This window comes from Mobula birostris, chromosome 30 (assembly GCF_030028105.1).
Source record: "Mobula birostris isolate sMobBir1 chromosome 30, sMobBir1.hap1, whole genome shotgun sequence".
Classification (NCBI taxonomy): Eukaryota; Metazoa; Chordata; class Chondrichthyes; order Myliobatiformes; family Myliobatidae; genus Mobula; species Mobula birostris.
This window is the reverse complement of record NC_092399.1, coordinates 32,932,470-32,949,004: the sequence shown is the minus strand read 5'-3', so window position 1 is coordinate 32,949,004 and position 16,535 is coordinate 32,932,470. Positions and strand designations below refer to the sequence as shown.

The following is a 16,535-nucleotide window of genomic DNA, read 5'->3' as shown; positions in this document are numbered from 1 at the left end:
ACTCCTGCTTCTATTCCTTGTGTGTACAGTTCTGGTAGACCCATTACAGGATGGAAGTGGTTGCTGTAGAAAGGGTGCAGAGCAGGAAAATCCGGATGCAGCCTGGATTGGGAAGCTTGAGCTATAAAGGAAATTTAGATGGGCCTGGTCTGGCAAAGGCTGACGGCAACCTCATAGGAGATTATAAAATAATGACAGGTATAGATAGACAGTCAGTATCTTAGTTTTTCCAGCATTTTGTATGTTTCCTGTTTTCCCATGGTAGAAATGTCAAAACCAGATGACTTGCTTTTAACGTGAGAGGAGGAAGTTCGAAGGAGCTATGCGAGCTTTTGTTTTGAAAAACGGAATGATGGGTGTCTGAAATGCGTCGCTGGACGCGGTCACCACAGACACATGAATGTGCAGGGGCATGGACCACGTACAGGAGGGGTTTAGTTGAATTGGGCATCGTGTTCAGCACAGACACGGTGGGCCGAATGGCTTGTATATCCCCTGCACGCGTTCTATGTCGTTTCACCTTCGTTGGGTGAGGAGACATCACTCTCCAGGCGCCGCTGCCTCCGCGGTGTCCATGGCAACGCGCGCCCAGCCACCCACGTGGTACAAACTGCGGTGCCTGTCGCTTTCCGATGATGTTTCCGAGTCGCGCTGTGAATGACGCCCGATGTTGCGGAGAGCGGTGTATGGATTACTAGAGACCGGGGCTCGGGGCCTGGCTGTTTGCGGCGGCCAGGCCTACCGTCCTCTCTACTGCTGGGCCAGAGGAGATGATGGTGGGCTGGCGTGGCGGCTGGGTAAGCTATCAGGCCGGAAGGGAGGAGGGAGGAGTGGGTGCGGGACCGGGTATGGAAGGAACGGGAACTGGGTCTCGGGGACGGGTGCGACAGGCAGGGACGGAGACGGGATCTGGGCTGGAGGGGTATGGTGGGTGGCGAGGACCGGATGGGTTCCGGCCCACGCCTCGAGTGGTGAGGTGGACCGGTACCTGCCAGAGCGGCGTGGACGTGGTCCGGGGACGGGGACGGGAACAGGAACAGTGGGCTGGCTGGGGCGGGGAGGGAAGGCTGCTGGGTCCAGTCCGACCGTAACTCTGTCGTTTCTTTTTGCAGGTGCGGCCTTGCAGCCACTCACCCGCTGCCTCGCCACGGTTTCGAAGAGGACGCCAGGTGGGTGGGGAGCGGCGGTCGGTGTGTGTGTGTCCTGCAGACAGTGGCACCCAGAGCTTGGCCCGCGGGTGTTTGGCATTGGCCGTAGCTGAGCCCGCGGCGTCCCTCAGAGAAGCTCAGCCTCGGACTTTATGCCTTGTTGCCTCATCTCCTGATCGACCTGTCGCTTCTGGACAGGAGAGGAAGACGATGAGAAATAGCGAGAGGTTGGAGGGACTGAAGGGTGATTGTGTGGGTGAAACGTCCCCTGCCTAACCCCAGCCCGATGGAGCCCATTAAATATCTGAAAAAAATCCTTGAGGGAGAGGGTGAAGGGCTGTAAATACTGTATCTCATTTGTACCAACCACATAGATAGAACGAAGGAATGAAGTCTTGCAAGGAGAATTTAGGGACCTGAAAAGGAATAATATCACGATTACTCCCAGTACACATACAAAAAAAAAGTACAGGAAAAGGTGGATAAAGCAACTGGATGCATGAAGCAGGAGTGTGGATTTTACAATTTTGAGACTGTGGGATTGTTATTAGGACTGCCTGGTAGATTATAACTGGGACCAAAATCCTTGCTGGGTGCCTTTGAGGAGGCTTTAAGTTTGCTTGGTAGAGGAGTGGATACCTGAGAGAAGAATCAGGATGGATAAAAGCAATTATAGGGTGTCAGGGTGGGAATATTTGGTAAAGTGATGGGAATAACCACTGGAACTTTCACAAGGTCATACTTGAAGCTATTAGAGAATTGTGAGAAGGACTGGCAGAGCAGACCAAACTGAATATCTAAGCAACACACACAAAATGCTGGAGGAATTCAGCATCTATGGGGAAAAAAGTACAGTCGACGTTTCGGGCTAGGACCCTTCGGCAGGACTGTTTGTGATTGGAACTGAATATCTATTTATATTACCAAGCTTGTATGTGCATGGTTACAGCCCTTGTGCCCTGCATTTTGGATGAAGTTTTTCAATGCCTTTCCAATTTAACAATATTTTTATCTGATAGAATTTCCAAGCCAGTTGGATGATCTGACACCAACCATGTTGAAGAAAAACTACCGAGACGTGGAGGCAGTGAACAAGTACGTAGCTATCATTCCCTAACTGCTGTTCAATGTTTAAACACTGTCGTTTAGTTCAGCCCCTACCTCTTGTTGGCACAGCCTGTTCAAAACTGGCCCTGTTTATTTCAGAGAGGTTGATGATATTGATATGATTTCGAATGAAGCTAGCTCTGGCCAGTCCCTTGTGTCTCCCTATAGCTTTGAATATTGTACTGGATTGTAGGAAATCCTTGGCTGCCACTCTAAATATCAAATTGCTAAATGCTCACATTTTAAACTGAGTGTGGAATTCTACTGAATGGGCACCCCCGCTGCTTTTGCCGCGTGACTTACTGAGCAGATGAGTTGCTGCATTGCTCAGTCTGAGTGGGCTAGTACTGTGGAGAAAGCCCTTTGAAAAAGGTGGCTGGCACATGTGGGATACAGAGAATGTAGCCACTGGTGAGATGGGGTATGACCAGGGCAGGCGGAATGGTTACTCAGAATCGGGCTTCGGGGCAGAGTGTGCATACCCACGAGGATTGGAACTGAGGGCCGTGGAGAACGCAGTCACCCGCAGGCAGGAATCAGAATCAGAATCCTTTATTATTGCCAAGTATGTGGACACATACAGGGAATTTGATGCCGGTTTCCCTGAGCTCTCGCTGTACAGAATCAAAAAGCAAACAAAACAATAGTGCAATAATCGTGAACTATATACAATGAGGTATACCTGTGTATGTACAGGTAGACGGTTTATAATAGACTAAAATTCAAGTGTTCATAAGACTGATGGCATACGGAAAGAAACTGTTCTTGTACCTATTTGTCCTGGCATACAGTGATCTAAAGCGCCTACCAGAAGGAAGGAGTTGGAACAGGTGATGTCCAGGGTGTGACGGGTCTACAATGATGCTGCTTGCTTGCTTTCTGTCTCTAGATGCATATAAGTCTTGGATCGAGGGCAGATTCACACCAATAATCCTTTCCACAGCCCTGACAGTTCTTTGGAGTCTATTCTTGTCTTGTGTCAAGCCGCTTGGTAACCCTGCACGTGTTATTCAGCATGTGGAATGGATGTGGATGTAGAATTGGGGCAGTGTGCAGGGAGACCAAGCTGGGAAAAAAAGGGAAGAGAATGTAAAGGTGTTAACTCTGGGACATATTTTTCTCCAGGACTGATGAAGTGGTTCGAAGGATGCTGTCGTTGGAAATGGCAAGTCATGTAAGTCTTTCCCCTTTTTGGATGGTATTCAAGAAGAGCATTCTGTGATTTGCAGCATTCCAAACTGACATTTTCTGATATTTTTGTGATGTCCCATTTCATTATTTCTTCCTAACCACTCCCCTCTGCTGCTGAGTTACAATTTTATACAACTAACTGCACTGTTATACATTCACGTTCCTGTGTGTAAGCTGGTCTAATCAGGATTGATCTGGAAAACATTGCTAGTAAAGTCACGGAACACAAGCAGGTGATGTGAGGGGGTGGTTGTCCTTCAGGAGTAAGTGTGCTCTTGTTCTTCAGTCGTCATTCTCCAGCACAACTTGCAACAGGAAGGATGGAGTGGCTTATTATTGAATTGTTCCTTTGTTCTGTATACCACCAGCTACTAAACAAGAACAGCAGCAGGCTACAGGCTCACTGAGTAACAGCCTGTGCAGTTAGTAAATTGGGGCAGCATGATAGCGGGGCAGGTTCAACTTCACCACTGCCTGTAAGGAGAGAGTATGTTCTGTCTGTGACCATGTGGGGTTCAACTTCACTGCCTGTAAGGAGAGAGTATGTTCTGTCTGTGACCATGTTGGTTTCCTCCAGAGGCTGCACTTTCCTCCCACAGTCCAAAGCATATGGGTTGGGTTAATAGGTCACCAGTATGCAATTGTGCAGCATGGGCACGATGGGCTGAAACCGCTGTATCTCTAAACAACAATCAATGGGAATAAAAACATCGCAGCTGGGAAGGACTTCATTTGGGATGGTGGCTAAAGAGGCTGAACCAGTTATATATAATAAAAGAAACACAGTTCCCTGTCCTTCCAGAGCTCGAATTTATTTAATTCTAATAATTTGGTTAAAATTAGCATGAGGCTGTGACAAACTCTGGGAACGTCGGTGGTAATTTATGCTGGAGAGTCTCAGTGAGGGAATGTGGAAACAGAGAGACGGTGACTTCACAAGACCCGGGTCACAACAGCTTAACGAAGTGGAAGCTACAGCTGACTGCAGCTACTGTGAAAGTTGGAAGGAAGTAGATAGTTTGCCAATTCTGGTGAGAGGGTGGTTGTCATTGTCCATACTTTCAACAAGGGGAGCAATGTGTGTTTAGAAACATAGAAAACCTACAGCATAATACAGGCCCTTTGACCTACAAAGCTGTGTCGAACATGTCCTTACCTTAGAAATTACCTAGGGTTACCCATGACCCGCTATTTTTCTAAGCTCCATGTACCTATCCAAAAGTCTCTTAAAAGATCCTATCGTATCCACCTCCACCACCGTTGCCGGCAGTCCATTCCACACACTCACCACTCTCTGTGTAAAAAAACTTACCCCTGACATCTTTGTACCTACTCCCAAGCACATTAAACCTGTGCCCTCTTGTGGCAGCCATTTCAGCCCTGGGAAAAAGCCTCTGACTATCCACACAATCAATGCCTCTGATCATCTTATACACCTCTATCAGGTCACCTCTCATCCCCCGTCGTTCTAAGGAGAAAAGGCCAAGTTCACTCAACCTGTTTTCATAAGGCATGCTCCCCAATCCAGGCAACATCCTTGTAAATCTCCTCTGCGCCCTTTCTATGGTTTCCACGTCCTTCCTGTAGTGAGGTGACCAAAACTGAGCACAGTACTCCAAGTGGGGTCTGACCAGGGTCCTATATAGCTGTAACATTACCTCTCGGCTCCTAAATTCAATTCCACGATTGATGAAGGTCAATGCACTGTATGTCTTCTTAACCACAGAGTCAACATATGCAGCTGCTTTGAGCATCCTATGGACCCGGACCCCAAGATCCCTCTGATCCTCCACACTGCCAAGAGTCTTAGCATTAATACATTATTCTGCCATCATATTGGACCTACCAAAATGAATCACTTCACACTTATCTGGGTTGAACTCCATCTGCCAATTCTCAGCCCAGTTTTGCATCCTATCAATGTCCTGCTGTAACCTCTGACAGCCCTCCACACTATCCACAACACCTCCAACCTTTGTGTCATCAGCAAACTTACTAGCCCATTACTCTACTTCCTCATCCAGGTCATTTATAAAATCACGAAGAGTAAGGGTCCCAGAACAGATCCCTGAGGCACACCACCTCCATGCAGAATATAACCCATCTGCAACCACTCTGCCTTCTGTGGGCAAGCCAGTTCTGGATCCACAAAGCAATGTCCCCTTGGATCCCATGCCTCCTTACTTTCTCAATAAGCCTTGCATGGGTACCTTATCAAATGCCTTGCTGAAATCCATATACAGTACATCTACTGCTCTTTCTTCATCAATGTGTTTAGTCACATCCTCAAAAAATTCAATCAGGCTTGTAAGGCACGACCTGCCCTTGACATGCTGACTATTCCTAATCATATTGTAACTCTCCAAATGTTCATAAATCCTGCCTCTCAGGATCTTCTCCATCAACTTACCAACCACTGAAGTAAGACTCACTGGTCTATAATTTCCTGGACTATCTCTACTCCCTTTCTTGAATAAGGGAACAACATCCGCAACCCTCCAATCCTCTGGAACCTCTCCCGTCCCCGGTGATGATGCAAAGATCATTGCCAGGGGTTCAGCAATCTCCTCCCTTGCCTCTCTAATAGCCTGGGGTACATCCCGTCTGGTCCTGGTGACTTATCCAACTTGATGCTTTCCAAAAACTCCAGCACATCTTCTTTCTTAATATCTACATGCTCAAGCTTTTCAGTCCGCTGCAAGTCATCACTACAATCACCAAGATCCTTTTCCATAGTGAATACTGAAGTAAAGTATTCATTAAGTACCTTTGCTGTCTCTTCCGGCTCCATACACACTTTCCCACTGTCACACTTGCTAGGTCGTATTCTTTCACGTCTTATCCTCTTGCTCTTCACATTCTTGTAGAATGCCTTGGGGTTTTCCTTAAAACTGCCTGCCAAGGCCTTCTCATGGCCCCTTCTGGCTCTCCTAATTTCCTTCTTAAGATCCTTCCTGTTAGCCTTATAATCTTCTAGATCTCTAACATTACCAAGCTCTCGGAACCTTTCGTAAGCTTTTCTTTTCTTCTTGACTAGATTTACTACAGCCTTTGTACACCACGGTTCCTGTACCCTACCATAACTTCCCTGTCTCATTGGAACGTACCTATGCAGAACTGCACACAAATATCCCCTGAACATTTGCCACATTTAATTAAATATTTGTGTTGAATTTTGGGTATTTCTATTATTCCTAAGTGACTATGGTTTGATCTGTTGGCTGTTACACACAATGTGTAAAGACTGGTGATTTGGAGGCTATTAACAGCAACTTATTAACTCCAGAACATAACCATCAACGTAAATTTAAAAACACTTAGCACATTCAGAGCCTGGGCTGAAAGAACTGCTCATCTGAATTTACCTAATACTCCTTCCTGTGATTCACTGTGGATACGGTGAAGGGGGCAGGTTAACCTTTCTATACGTATTCTGCTTGTGCTGTTGCCTTTCCTGCTGGTACAGGACTGATTGCATGACTTACTTTTAGAGAGAGAAGCTGCAGTTGAAGACCAGCCAGCTGGTGGAGAAGGTGCGGAGGAGCCCCAGTGACGTTGGTTCCACAGAAGTCCAAGGTGAGTTTGCCTTTCCATGCACAGTTCATTGTATTTCAGTCACTCATTAAAAACCAGGACACAGATGAACTAGGATCCTAGTTGTGATGTCATTTTCCCATCCGATCGCCAGTTTTACCAAATAAGCTTAGTGGCTACATATTGACAGGCTTCTTACAAGCAAAACCATCCTTTGCCTCTAAATGCCTGATACTAATATAACCTCCATTTTAGCTTCTGTGTTCAGGAGATTGAGCCTAACAAACTCCATCCTGACGAGCCCTTTAAGAATGCTGTCAATTTCAGCGCAGTTGCATTTTATTCAAAGTTCGAAGTAAGTTTATTATCAAAGTATATTATTACAGTTGCTAGAAAAAGTTTGTGAACCCATTGCAATTGCTTGGTTTTCCAAATTAATTACTCATAAAATGTAGCCTGATCTGCATCTGTCACAATACCAGACAAGCACAATCTGCCTAAACTAAAAACATACAAACAATTGCACTTTTCAAGTCTTTATTGAACACTTTGTTTAATCACTCACAGTCTAGGTTCAAAAATTATGTGAACCTCTGGGGTAATGCCTTCTACAAAAGCTATTTGGAGTCAGTGTTCCAATCAAATTTAAGGTGTGAGTTGTAGAGGTGCCTGCCCTATAAAAGACACACAAAGTCCAGTTACTGACAGAGCCTGCTCTTCCCAAGAACTATCTGTTTATGTGCACCATGCCTCAATCAAAACAATGTTCAGAGGACCTTAGAAGAAGAATTATAGAGATGCATGAAGCTGGAAAAGGCTACAAAAGTATTTCTGAAGACCTTAATGTTCATCATTCCACAGTAAGAGAAATTGTCCACAAATTTAGGAAACTCCATACTGTTGCTACTCTCCCTAGGAATGGGAATCCTGCAAAAATCACAACAAGATCACAACACGCAATGCTGAAGAAGGTGAAAAAGAACCCGAGGGTAGCATCAAGAGGCCTACAGAGATCTCTAGAACTCGCTCAAGTCCCCGTTCATGCGTCCACTATAAGAAAAGCACTGAACAAGAATACTCTATCCTGATTGGGTAGATCTCAATTGCCTATTCCTGATTGGCTAGTTTGAATTGGCTTTGTTTTGATTGGATGAGTTTTTTAGGCCACACCCTCTTTAGGAATATTTGGTGCCAGACTGGAGTTATCTCTACACTTTTAGAACCTACAGTTAGGTCCCCTACATGCTTCATCTCAAGTGATTCCCTATTCTTTTTCTTGTAGGCATTCTCTACCATGCCAAGGATGTTGGCATCATCAAACCTTGGTCTACCTGAGCATGATAGACAGTGTTCAGCGAGCCAAATTCGTTTTGCTTTCATTTTTAAGCCACAGCTATCCCGTGTTCAATAAACTTCCAGTCTCACCAAAATATACTTTTTGGCATGGTGATAAAGTTATGGAGTACACAACTCCCTGACACAGTTCTTTTAGGTCTTCCAGGTGCCACTCTGCTTAGGCTTTGTCTAATTGCGTCCTCTGAACTGTGTCGGAGTTGTGTCAACCAATCAGAACAAGCTCAATTCAAACTAACCAGTCAGGAATTGGCAGTTCAGATCCAGCCAGTCAGCATCGAGAATTAAGCCCCACCCATGCCCTGCTCACTCAAGAGAGTATATAAGGAGGTGTCTCCAGGGAGACTTGTTATTGTGGCAGTAATGCACCATTAAGCTGGGTGCCAACCACCGTAAAACAAGAAGAAGAAGAAGAGGAGACTTGTTATTTGACTAACTTGTGCCTGGGGAAGGCGGTCGTGTTTACCGTTAAAATGTTGCAATCAGTATCTGTAAAAATGTGACTGTTGAGGTCAAAGGATAGTATGGATAAATGCTGTGGCATGACCTGAAGAAGGCAGTTCATGCTAGGTATCCCAGAAATTGATGAGTTGAAACAGTTTTGTATGGAGGAATGGTCTAAGATTCAAACTCGCCCTTGTGCAAGTCTGATCAGCGGCTCCAGGAAACGTTTAGTGGAGGTTATTGCTGCTAAAGGAGGTTCTACCAGTTATTAAATACAAGGGTTCACATACATTTTCCAGCCTGGACTGTGAATGATTAAACAATGTGTTCAATAAAGACATGAAAAGTACAGTTGTTTGTCTGTTATTAGTATTGTGTTTGTCTATTATTGTGACTGAGATGAAGGTTACTCATAACACGTTGTCTAATTAAAACCAGGTAATCGCAAAGGGTTCAGAACCTTTTTCTTGGAACTATATGTCATCATATACAACCCTGAGATTCATTTTCTTGGGGCCATAATTAATTTATAGAATAATAACTATAACTGAATCAATGAAAGACCACCCAGCTTGGATGCTCAACCAGAATGCAGAGGACAACGAACTGTTCAAATACAATAAAAAGAAACAATAATAATAAATAAGTAAGCAATAAATATTGAGAACATGAGATGAAGAGTCAGCTTGATCTACTGAAGTCCATCAGTAAAAGCAGAAACAACAGATCAGACAGCATCTGTGGAAAGAGAAACAGTCAATGTTTCAGATGAGGATTGGGGAAGAGGAAATAAGATCATTTCAAATAATGAAGGTGATGAGGGGCATGATGATCTACAGTGAGTTAATGGAGCAGTTTGGAGATTATGCTTCTCTGTATTATGTGCTATAATGGCGGAGGTGTGTGATGTGCCCAGTAGATCAGGTGGTTCTAATGGAGAAAGAAACCACTGAATCAATGCCACAGAGTGATGACTTAAAGCAGAAACTGGCCTCTTCTAATACAGACAGAGAAGGCAAGTAACGATTGTTGTCATCCCAGTGGGTGGTGAATCTTTAGAATCAATTATCAAAGTTACTATGCAGCCTTAATCAGTAAGTATATTCTTGCTAAGTTAGGCAAGTAATACTCCATCTTTAGTCAGTCAGTCAGTCAGTCAGTGGGTGCCGTCCCGAATCCGGGGTTGGCGGCTATGCATCTCCATCTTCTTCGATCTTGCGACAGCACCGAGTACAGCCTCTCCTCCAGTTTGTTCTCGCTGGCCGCCTTGGCACCACCCGCCACCGCCTCCATCGAACTCGAGCCCGAGGCCGTGTCGGCCTCCAGCCATGGCCGCTTCTTTGAGCTCGGCCCCTCCTTAGGCGGAGGCCTTGGGCAGGTCCAGGCAGACGGTGCAGCGCCCAAGTTCATCATGTCTCTTCTAACTAGGTGCATCGCATACTATTCGTAGATACACGGTGAGGCTTTAATCTCTTCCACGGAAGATGGCCGTTGGCTCACAAGGAGCTCATCCGCCCTTTGTCAGGTCTTGTTTTTTTTCAGTCCTGCTGGGTGACCTCACACCGTCCTCACCAGACTCAGTCTGGTGGGGGAGCTGGCCCAAGTTGCTGACCACGGCCCCCAGCCGAGCGCCCAGCGCCCGCCTAATCTCACAAAGTGCCCGGCACCCATCTTACAGGACTGAAAATATTTACACAGATCAATAGAATTTTTGGTTGTTAAGAGATTTGTAGTGTAGGTTACTAAGGACAAGTCGACCTATTTGACTGAATGGTTGAAACCTGCTGTTTCTAATGGTCTTATGTCTCTGAAACTTGACAGCAATATTTCAATAATTGCCGACTTTTGTTACTTATCATCTATGTTTACCAACAATGTAGGTCAACTGGATTCAATATCAGAAGATTGGAAATGCTATAATTTACTTAACATAAATTTGATTCCACTTTGTAATCCGTTTTTAAGAAGATTTGGACCAATTGCATATGGGAGGGTTTAAAAATAACCTAGAGGAATGATACCAATGACACCATTGTCAGAAAATGGCCAAGCGTCCCATAGATAGAGAACTTTTCATGTGCATTTAGAGTCATAGAATTATCCAAAAGGAAGCATCCTTTGGCCTAACTGGCCCATGCTGACCAGGTTATCTACATGTTCTAGTCCCGTTTGCCTGTGCTTAGCCCTTATCCCTCTCTACATTCCCTATTCATGTATCTAAGTGCCTTTCAAACATTGCAATTGTACCTGTCTCTTCCACCACCTTTGGCAGCTCATTCCATTTATGTATCACCTTCTGTGTGGTAAAAGTTGCCCTCAGGTCTCTAAAATCTTTCCCCTCACTCCTTAACTGTATCTCCTCTAATTTTAGTCTCTGCTACCCTGGGGAAAAGACTGTTGACTTAGAACGTGTCAATGTACACACTGGTGGTAGCAAAAACAGAATCGCTGATATATAACAACAGGAATTCTGCAGATGCTGGAAATTCAAGCAACAGACATCAAAGTTCCTTCAGTTAGTCCTGACGAGGGGTCTTGGCCTGAAACATCGACTGTACCTCTTCCTGGAGATGCTGCCTGGCCTGCTGCGTTCACCAGCAACTTTGATGTGTATCTCTGATATATCTTCAGTGTGGGCAGATTTTTAGAATCTGTTCTGAGTACGAACTTTCATTTAGAAAAACAAATCAGGTCAGAGTACGTGAATTTATTATAATGCCCTGCCTGAATAATGACTGAATTTTTTTTTGAGGAGGTCACAAGGAGGATCAACAATAGCAATAACGAAACTATTGTTTCCTGGTGGAAACAGGGTCCCAGGTGGTCAACAGTGTAATAGTCCTCAAGTATTGGAGAGGGGTACCTTGCAATTCAAAATTGGCTCGGGAGCAGGAAACAAGTAATGATATTGGGGATTTGAGAATTATTTTTGTGATGGGAAGCCTGATGCAATGAGAGTTCTACAGTGCTCAATAGCTAATTTCTTATTTGCAATATTGTAATGATACAAACTTAATTATAGAGGGTACAATCTTTCTGTAGGTGATAATAAAAGCCTTGGATGGTTATTCCTCTGTACTGCAGTACGATGCAGATGGTCAGAAAGTGGCAAGTAGGATATAAAGCAGAGGACTGTGAGAAAACATGGGAGTGTACAATAACTGGGAGAATATTGAGCAAAGTGGAAGAGCATTAAAACCTTGGAGTATAATTTTACTGGTCTTTAATGGTAGCAAACAGGTCACTAGTGGTTAAAAGCCACATCAGAGAGATGCCTTTATTAATCAATATATAGAATATAAGGATGGGTACATTATGCCAGAGCATGTACTAGATAAGAGTACAGGTTGAGTTCTGTACTAGACAATGGGGTGACCCGTTGGGGCACCCTCTGAGAGAAGGGTAGTGCAGTCTGATGTGACCAGAATGAACATTAAATTTTCCTGAATGCTATTGCTATCTCTTTGATTTGGAAATTACAGAAGAAAAACTCAGCTTATTAAAGAAGAAAGACGCATACCAAGACAAATATGTGACCAGAATGACCATTAAATATCCATGAAGTAAATTTGAAGGAATCGGGCTTGCTGGGTCAGGTCTGGAATTTAATGTCCCGATGTAATGATGGATTTGGCCTTGAATAATCACAGAAGGATTCCATCGATTCCTAGTTCGAATGACTTCTTTGGCACCGAAGGATGTCATTTGGAAGAGGCAATTGTATTGTCTGATGTTCTTCCTGAACTCGTTTGCAATAGGTTCATCATTGCTGTACAAATTGAGGAGTTCATCAGGTAGAGGCTGCAAATTGCCTATCTTGATCTTTTCCTTCATACAGTAGAAATGTGCGGTTTCTCCAGTGAATAGGAAGGCACGACAGTGAGGGCATACTCTGGTCATCGAACCAATGTCAGCAGAAATGTGACGGCATGCGAGTTGTGCATTTTGCCTTGCTCTTTCCGTCAAGGTATTGTTGTTGAAAGCGGCCATTGTCGTCTTCAGCAACTCTCGCAATAATTACTCTGTGCCGCATATTCTCGAGTTGATCTTTCCTTTTCTCCTCTGTCTCTTCCTCTCTCTTCCTTCTCTGCCTGTTTTTGTCATTCTGGAGATGCGCAGCCCTTTCATCCTTCGTCTCTTCATCTCTTCTACCATTTGTTCTTTCTCTCTGATCCTGGAGTCGTGCAGCCCTGGCCTGATCAGATTCTTGTTCTGTCCTCCGCCTGTGCCTATTGTTGTCATTTTGGAGACGTGCATGCCTGTCCTCCTCTGTCTCGTCTTCTCTCATCCTTTTTGTCCTGACTCTTTGATCTTGGAGTCGTGCGGCCCTGGCCTCATCCGACTGTTGTTCTCTCCCTCTCCTTGCCGCTTCCCGACGACGTTTGGCAACATCTGTTGACTATAATGTCCCCCTTCTCTTTCTACGTGGCATAATTAGGCTATCCATATATTTTTACCCTAATGCTTGATAGAAGATGGGAAGCAGTACCACCAAAGCCTCCAAGCTGCTGAGGCTGGCCGTGCGCATGTGTCGGGCTGTGGCGTCGCGGTCTCCATGGAAGGTAGAAGCGGCTCTGTGAGCTTCGTGAGGCACTGCTGAGGCTGGCCGTGCGCATGCGTCGGGCTGTGGCGTCCCGATTTCCATGATGGCCGATCGGGTCTCGGGTGAAAGCCAGCCTGTTGATTTTTGGCGAATGAGCAATTTTATGTGAATATATAACGCTGAACTTTGCCTGCATTCTGTAAGTTAGCGCATTTTAATTTGACTTAGCCAAAAAAAAGTCCTGCTGTAATGCACCGTTTGCGCTAATTGGCGGTCACAAACAGACAGAGCATGAGAGTTTTAGTAGTATATGGATGTAATTCTGGTCATCACCTTCCGGGGGAGATGTGATTGCACTGGAGAAGGTGCAGATGAAATTTACAATATTGGCAAGTGTGAAAATTTACACCTGTGAAGAAAGATTGAAGAGGGGAAGCTAGAGCAGCCACATTTTTTTATACTCTGAGCACACATGAGTTTAAAGGATGTACTGGAAGATCATCGAACCATGAAATGGTTCAGTGTGTGCTGTTCCAAGCAGGCAGCATCCGTGGAGAGAAATCAAACTTAATGTGTCAGGAAAATGACCTTTCTCCAGAAATAGGGACAGTCCCAGGTGTGTTGATTTTCCTCCACATCCCGAAGGTATGTGGGCTGGTAAGTTAATTGACTACTGTAAAGTGTGGAAGAGTGGTAGAATCAAGAAAGTTGATGGGAACTGGGTGATTGGTGCAAACTCGGACTGACTAGTTATTTCTGTGCATTGTTACTGAATCTGAAGCAACCAAAACAGCAGCTGCTGGATACCTGAAATCAAATGCCTTTTGGGTATCTCAAGTGTAAAAGTTTTAAATTCAGGTTTCCAGCATCTGTGTTTCTTCGCTCCATGATTTCAGTTTAAAGCATAGATGGTTATGCATTAAATTACCTACCTCTCCTCTATCCTTCCCTTAGTTGCCATCTTAACAGCAAAAATTCGGAATTACCAGGAGCACCTGCAGCTCCACAGAAAGGTGAGTACATCAGCTTTACTGCACTTTACAGCTTCCTGTTTCAAATAGTTCCAGCTGATGGTTTCTAAAATTGTTACACAAATTCAGTCTGCATCCTATCACAGGCATTCTGCTCATTCCATCTCCCCCTCTCTGACCTCAGTTTTGTGGTCCATGTGAGCTAACTTCTACTCTTCATCCAATTCCATTACTGCACCTCTCTGATTTAATCTCACTGCCCTGCTCTCTCTAATTCTGTGGCTTTAATAGTTCCTCTCACTGGATTCTGTTATTTCACAGCATTTATTCATGTACTAAGCTGAAAGGATTATTAATTCAGTTGATAGCCAAACTAATTAAATCACTTGACCTTCATTTCCCCTTGTCTCCACCCTAGTTACCTGTTATGGGAAATGATTGGCCCTCAGTAGTTACATACCCCACTCTCTAGCACTCATTCATGTTTTCACTTGGCCAGGATAAGACCAACAAACGCCATATGCTGATGGCAATCGACAGGCGGAAGAAGTTGCTGAAGTACCTCCGGCGGACGCGCTACAATGTTTTCGAGAATTTGTGCACGCAGTTGGGCATCCAGTATACCTTCCCCCCTGAGTATTACAGGAAAGTGACACGGCGATGGGCTGCCAAGAAAGCTTTGTGCATAAAGGTAAGGATATTAGCCAGCAGGGTTATCAGTGGGCAATTAGCTGGGAGTTGCAATTAACCCTTCTTTAGGACATGGGAGGTTTGAGTCAGTTAGGGAGCCATTCTGATCATCATTTAGTGCTAGTCCACTGGCGGAAGAAAACGACCTGTCCTGTGGGTGAGTGGGTGGGAGGCAGGGAGGAAAGGGGCTCGTTTTGCTGCTGTTGTTTTCTGTGTTTTGCTCAGCATTGTGGGCGTAATATATTTGAGCCGGAACGTGCGGCAACACTTGCGGGCTGCCCCCAGCACACCCTCGGGTCGTGTTGGTTGTTAAAGCAAATGACACAGTTCACTCTATATTTCGAAGTAGGCATGATAAATGAATCTTGGAAAGGCCTCCGTTATAGAATGACTAATGAGTACAACATCAACACTGGAACTGAGCTATTGCAGGGTAGTTGGCACACTGAGTGGTGATGTTTGATTGGAGTTTCTGCCTTTTGCTGATGCCCAGAATGTACGGATCTTGATATCAGCTTAAGGTAGAATCAGTTTGTCTGTACCGTTGAACAGCCTGCCATTAAAGATGATGCAAAGTTGCGCAGGAAGAATGATTGCTGGACCAAGACTGGGGGATCCGTGATGCAAGTTGAACTCCAGCCCAGTGGAGATGACATCCTGAGGAGTACACTGTTTGTGATGTTTAATGGAAGGAGTAAACAAGCTTAGTTTGAGTACTTAATTAATTTTGTATATAAGTAACTGCACAGATACTAATAACGTGAAGAGAAATATTTGCAGTAATGTTTATCATACATCTGAAGTGAAAAGTTATGACAAAATGTAAGAGAAACACAGCAACTCTGAAAGATGAGCCTTTGGGTAGAGTTCTTGCAACAGAATTGGTTTTGCAAAAAGGAAACCCTTACCAGAACTGGACTAAAGAATGGAAAAAGCAAGGCCACGTGGAGTACAAAAAAATGGAAAAGGCCAGACACACTTTTGCAGTCAGAATAATCCTCTGTCACTCCTTTGATTCAGGTTTTCCAGGAGGTGAGGAAGATCCGTGCTGCTGAACGGCAGAAGCGCAAAGCGGCAGCTACAGAGAAAGCCCAGTCTGTCAGTGGAAAAGTGAATGAAGGTACCCCTGTGTGACCAGGAGTGCACACTGCTGGCTGGTATCTGCCGTATTTCCAATGAAAGAAGCCAAAACTTCAGTGTTCAATTAATAAATATTTATCTTTTTGAATTCCTTGTGTACTCTTTGAATACTTTGTTGAAGAATCCGAATCATGTAGGTTATCTTGATGACAATGCTGAAGCCTACTGATACCAGTATATGCATGTAGTGCTTCTAAAGTCCAGTTTGTTAACATGGTTTGTATAACTGCCACTTCCTGATTCTCCTCAAATCTACAGTACTTGCAGCTCCCATTCAGCCGCAAGCTATAACGTCACAGAGTCCTGAGGTGGCTGCAGAAACCAGGTAGAGTAATAGGTTACAACTTGCTTACTGCTGACTTGTGGTAAAAATGCACTTGCCTTCAATGAACTACAGACAACTTGTGCATGGTT

General features: G+C 44.6%; 1 protein-coding gene across 1 annotated transcript; it reads left to right on the top strand.

The window, feature by feature from the left end:
• Window positions 1-624: 624 nt before the first annotated feature.
• Window positions 625-16,209, top strand: mrps15 (mitochondrial ribosomal protein S15). The gene is made up of 8 exons (XM_072247250.1): window positions 625-797; window positions 1,113-1,169; window positions 2,168-2,243; window positions 3,381-3,429; window positions 6,938-7,022; window positions 14,275-14,333; window positions 14,791-14,982; window positions 16,002-16,209. The coding sequence occupies exons 1-8, from the start codon at window positions 668-670 to the stop codon at window positions 16,113-16,115; spliced, it is 762 nt and encodes a 253-aa protein (XP_072103351.1). The 5' UTR covers window positions 625-667; the 3' UTR covers window positions 16,116-16,209.
• The last annotated feature ends 326 nt before the right edge of the window (window positions 16,210-16,535 follow it).

Bases quoted from the DNA above. Each gene is read 5' to 3' on its own strand.
- mrps15 (XM_072247250.1), top strand. From the start codon at position 668: ATGTTGCGGAGAGCGGTGTATGGATTACTAGAGACCGGGGCTCGGGGC. The intron at 1,170-2,167 runs GTGGGTGGGGAG...TTTATCTGATAG, and splicing joins GGTTTCGAAGAGGACGCCAG to AATTTCCAAGCCAGTTGGAT. The intron at 7,023-14,274 runs GTGAGTTTGCCT...TCCTTCCCTTAG, and splicing joins TGGTTCCACAGAAGTCCAAG to TTGCCATCTTAACAGCAAAA.